At 42.1% G+C, this 4189-nt stretch overlaps 2 protein-coding genes across 7 annotated transcripts in view; both read left to right on the top strand.

The window, feature by feature from the left end:
* LOC102976581 (EKC/KEOPS complex subunit TPRKB) overlaps nucleotides 1-4189 on the top strand; it is a 279834-nt gene that overhangs the window by 56403 nt on the left and 219242 nt on the right. The gene's annotated exons all lie outside the window — the stretch shown is intronic.
* The window catches only part of LOC112067517 (EKC/KEOPS complex subunit TPRKB-like), a 166645-nt gene continuing 163216 nt past the window's right edge, over nucleotides 761-4189 (top strand). Inside the window, exons 1-3 of one of the 2 annotated variants that reach the window (XM_055089262.1) lie at nucleotides 761-846; nucleotides 3011-3170; nucleotides 4074-4176. In XM_055089262.1, the coding sequence (XP_054945237.1) occupies nucleotides 3030-3170; nucleotides 4074-4176 (244 nt within the window). In that variant the 5' untranslated portion in view covers nucleotides 761-846; nucleotides 3011-3029. Of the gene's footprint in view, nucleotides 847-1370; nucleotides 1507-3010; nucleotides 3171-4073; nucleotides 4177-4189 lie in introns of those variants that run through there. The other variant, XM_055089261.1, reaches the window with a different exon arrangement.

Genomic DNA, 4189 nt, shown 5'->3' with positions numbered 1-4189 from the left:
CCTCTGTCATGGCCTCTCCCGTTGCGGAGCACAGGCTCCGGACGCGCAGGCTCAGCGGCCATGGCTCACGGGCCCAGCCGCTCCGCGGCATGTGGGATCCTCCCAGACCGGGGCGCGAACCCGGTTCCCCTGCATCGGCAGGCAGACGCGCAACCACTGCGCCATAAGGTCTTTTAAATTTTAGTCATCTTACGGGTATGTAGTAGTATCTCATTATGTTTTTAATTTGTATTTCCCTGATGACTAATGATGCTGAGCATTTTTTTCAAGTTTTTATTGGTCTTTCATATATCTTTTGTGAAGTGTGTTCAAAACTATCTACTATTCTTAATTAGGTTGTCTCATAATTTTTGAGTTGGAGTTCTTTACATAATCTGGATACCAGTCTTCTGTCAGAACAATTTTTTTTGACTGCGTTCTGCTCCAGGAGATCCTTCCCCCGTGAGCGTACCCAGAACAAGAAGCAAACTGAATCCCGCCTGCCTCGAAAAAGAACTGTTGAATCTCGAGCAGCGGAGACGTACGTAGAGCTCATTGGAGCCAATACTTTTCCTTGCACGGGAAGAAACTGAGGACGTCTCGTCCAAGGCCAAGGTGCTTAAGGACCGGGCTGAGACCCACACCCATCCCTCAGCTTCCGGCCCCGCCGGAGGAGTCTCGCCTCCTCCCTCGCCGGAAGTGGCGGACGGAGCCCCGGCTCTCCTTCGCGTCCGCTGATGCGATTCAAGCCGGGGAAGAAGGGTGTGCCGGAAGGGCGGAGAAGGGGCGCAGCTGAGGGCGATCTTCCGGAAGTTCAGGGCTTTGTTTCCGTGGGGAAGATCTTACGAGACGAACAGGGACGGGACGGTGAGTCCTCGCCGAGCAAGAGCTGGCCGGGCGGGAACGGAAGACGCAGTCCTGGCACCCATTTTAGAGACAACGGATGTGATTCTCGGCGTCCTCGTTTATCGAGCGCCTCCCGAGGCCCGGCCTTAGGATGCAGCCCGGCAATGATCTGCTTAGTCTCTCCCTGATGTATCAGCTGACGATACATCATCCTGATAAGGCCGCGACTCACCAAAGTTGTGACAGAGGAGCTCGTAGAATAGGGAGCTAGTCCTGGGTTTTGGGGACGCTGGTAAATGGACTCTTACCGGCGAGTTGAAGGGAGGGAGGACTGCATCAGGGGAACTGCCTGTCCTAGAGGGCGCGCGGGGGCGGGAGCTTGGTGACTTGAAGCTGAGAAGTCAAGTGCGGCGGTGGCGGAATGAGCACGATCAGAGGAGGGGTGCGCTAGGATGCCGAAGAGGGAGGAAGGGCCCAGATCATAGAGTTTGGAACGCCCGTGGGTGGAGGTTGGATGATAGGGCAGGAATTGTGAAGCGACCTCTTCTAGGAGGTCACAGATGTAGATGAGAGATGGTGGCCTACGGTGGTGGCAGTGGGTATAGGAGCGAATTGGAGCTTTAAAGATGATATTTAAAAATTGACAAGACTTTTGGATTGGATATGGGATTTGAGTGAGAGGTTAGTATCCAACGATGATTCGAAGTTTCTGACCTGAGTGAATTATATAAAACAAAACAAAACATTTTGACGTTTGCTAGGGGGCCTTTTTCCCCTAGTGTAAAAACAAAAACCACAAAAATTTTTTTTCCTCCCTGGTTATACATACTCATTATTTTGTGTGCACACTGCAGAAAATTCAGAACATACACACAAAAATACTTTTTATAGAAAACAATAAAAATTACCTGCAATTCTGCTATCCAAGATGGCCGTATTTTGGTGTGCTTCCTTTACGTTTTTGCTTTCTGAGTGCATCTTTTTGTATAATTGGGTACACATTCTATCTGTATCTATTTTTTTTCCATTGGACGTTATCATGATAATAAAGGTTGAACTGCTGTGTGCTAGGACATTATTCACAAATTTTATTCTTTCCTGATTGTAACAGAAAAGATCAGATGTAATTCCAGAAAGTCAAGGATAACTTTTTGTTGTATTTTTCTTTCAATATTTTTTCTTTTTGTGTACCTTTTAAAAAACCCACAATTTATGTCACATTTTGTGTTTTGTTTTCCAATCAGATGTGAAGTACTTAATGTTATTTATTGCTATATTTACACATCCTTAACTACTCTTCAAGACTAGTTTTTAATGGTTGTTTAGTAAAAACCAATCCCCTGTTACTAGTTAGGTAGGTTTTCAACTTTTTACTCTTAGGATGATGAGAAGGACATCTTATTACATAAATCTTCAGTTGCCAATTTATTCCTTAAGAAAAATGCTAACAATGGAACCTCCTAGGTAAAAGGATACAATGAACCTATAAAATTGCCTCACCCAAATATCTCATTGGGACTTTAACTGAAATTGTTTTAAAGGTCAGATTTTTGCAGTGCCTAGTTTTTCCATTTCAAAGATAGATTATGTCTTTCCAGTTATTTGTCTTTTATGTCCTTTTCTTGTTAAATTTATGTCTATAAAGGGTCAGTATTATTATTTAAGAATTGTACCCTCTTGGCTAAATTCCCATGTGTGAAATGAATATCTTTGAGTTGTGTCATACTTTCTTCTATAAGATTATTTTCTTTATATTTGTGTCTAGGTTCTGCTAAAATATAAATAAATGGTGATATCAGAAAGCTAAAAAGACCAAGTTAGAGTGAGTTTTCCTTAATGCTACAAGTAACCTGTGGTCTAAAAAATTTTTGGTTTTCTGCTCCTAGTTGTCTGTTGGGAAGCTGCCCTTCTTCCATGCATCAGAGCATGCCTTATCTGCACAGCCAGGGGTCCAGGTGTCAACCTTGATCCTTTCCCAGGAACGGTAAAGGGAGCTAGAAACAGCTCAGCAGAGTTAGGAAGACAGTGTCTCATGAGAATGCCAAATGTTTTGGGGTGGATTTTTCTAGTTTAACAGTTCTACATCTTATTCAAGTTACTTTAATATATTTAATTGTTAGTAAGGATATTTGTTTGTTAGTGACTTACAGTTGTTAACTTTTGGTCTTTTGGTCTTGTGCAATAGAATCCTGCTTATTGATGAAATGCAGTTAACACATCAGCTGGACCTATTTCCCGAATACAGGGTGACCCTTCTGTTATTTAAAGATGTAAAAAATGCTGGAGACTTGAGAAAAAAGGCCATGGAAGGTGCCATTGATGGCTCATTAATAAATCCTACAGTGGTAAGTACTCGTGGGAATGAGTGAACTATATGGGGAGTTTAAGAATATGATGATTTTTCATGACATTATAGGTTAGCCTAAAATTGTTATCTTCAGGTAAAAAGTTCTTGTCCAAGCTGTAGAGTGGAATCAGATTTGGCCAGCCTTGAATTTAACAGTGAATAGAAGCTGAAGTGCCAGGGCCTGCCCTTGGAGATGTGAAAGGTGGTCTAGCTCTGATGTGATGGCAGATGCCTGGATCTCCATCTTCTCTTCTGAACTAGAAAATCTCTGTAAAGGAGACATTGCATAGTGGTAGCATCAGCAGGACAAAAATCCCAGATATGCCATTTATTATGACTTTGAGCAAGTGGTAGCCAACATTTATATAGTGTTTATTTGGTTCCTGGCACTGTTCTAAGTTCTTTACGTATACCACTAACTCACTTAATCTTCACAACAACTCTGTGAAGTAAATATGGTGATTATCTGCTTCTACAGATAAAACACTAAGGAATTTGCCCAGGTTCCCTCGGTGGTGACAGAACTGGAATTCCAACTCATTCTTTGCCTTGGTTTCCTCATCTATGGCATGTGAATAATGATACAGATATCATAGGGTAGTTTTGAGAGGTATAGTAAATGAAGGTAAAATGTTGAGAATATGGCCTTTCCCATAATAATAGCCCTCAATAAGTGTTGTTTTAAAACTTTTTCCTATTTACCTAAGTTGCTTGCAGCTGGAAAATTCTGTGATTTTCTAAACACTGTAGGCCCTTGAGATTTTGAAAATTTTGAAAATGTAGTCCATAGGAATTGTGATGGAGTAAAACAGCCTGGCACTGGAGTTACCATGATATAGGGCATACGTCTTCAGAGTACTCCAGATTCTCTGTGTGTAATTCTTTTTGTTCTCTTTGGTAGATTGTCGATCCATTTCAGATACTTGTGGCAGCAAACAAAGCAGTTCACCTCTACAAACTGGGAAAAATCAAGAGAAGAACTCTATCTACTGAAATTATTTTCAATCATTCCCCAAA

The sequence above is a fragment of the Physeter macrocephalus genome, chromosome 12 (genome assembly GCF_002837175.3).
Source record: "Physeter macrocephalus isolate SW-GA chromosome 12, ASM283717v5, whole genome shotgun sequence".
In the NCBI taxonomy this organism is placed as follows: Eukaryota; Metazoa; Chordata; class Mammalia; order Artiodactyla; family Physeteridae; genus Physeter; species Physeter macrocephalus.
This window is presented reverse-complemented; position numbering and strand designations above follow the sequence as displayed.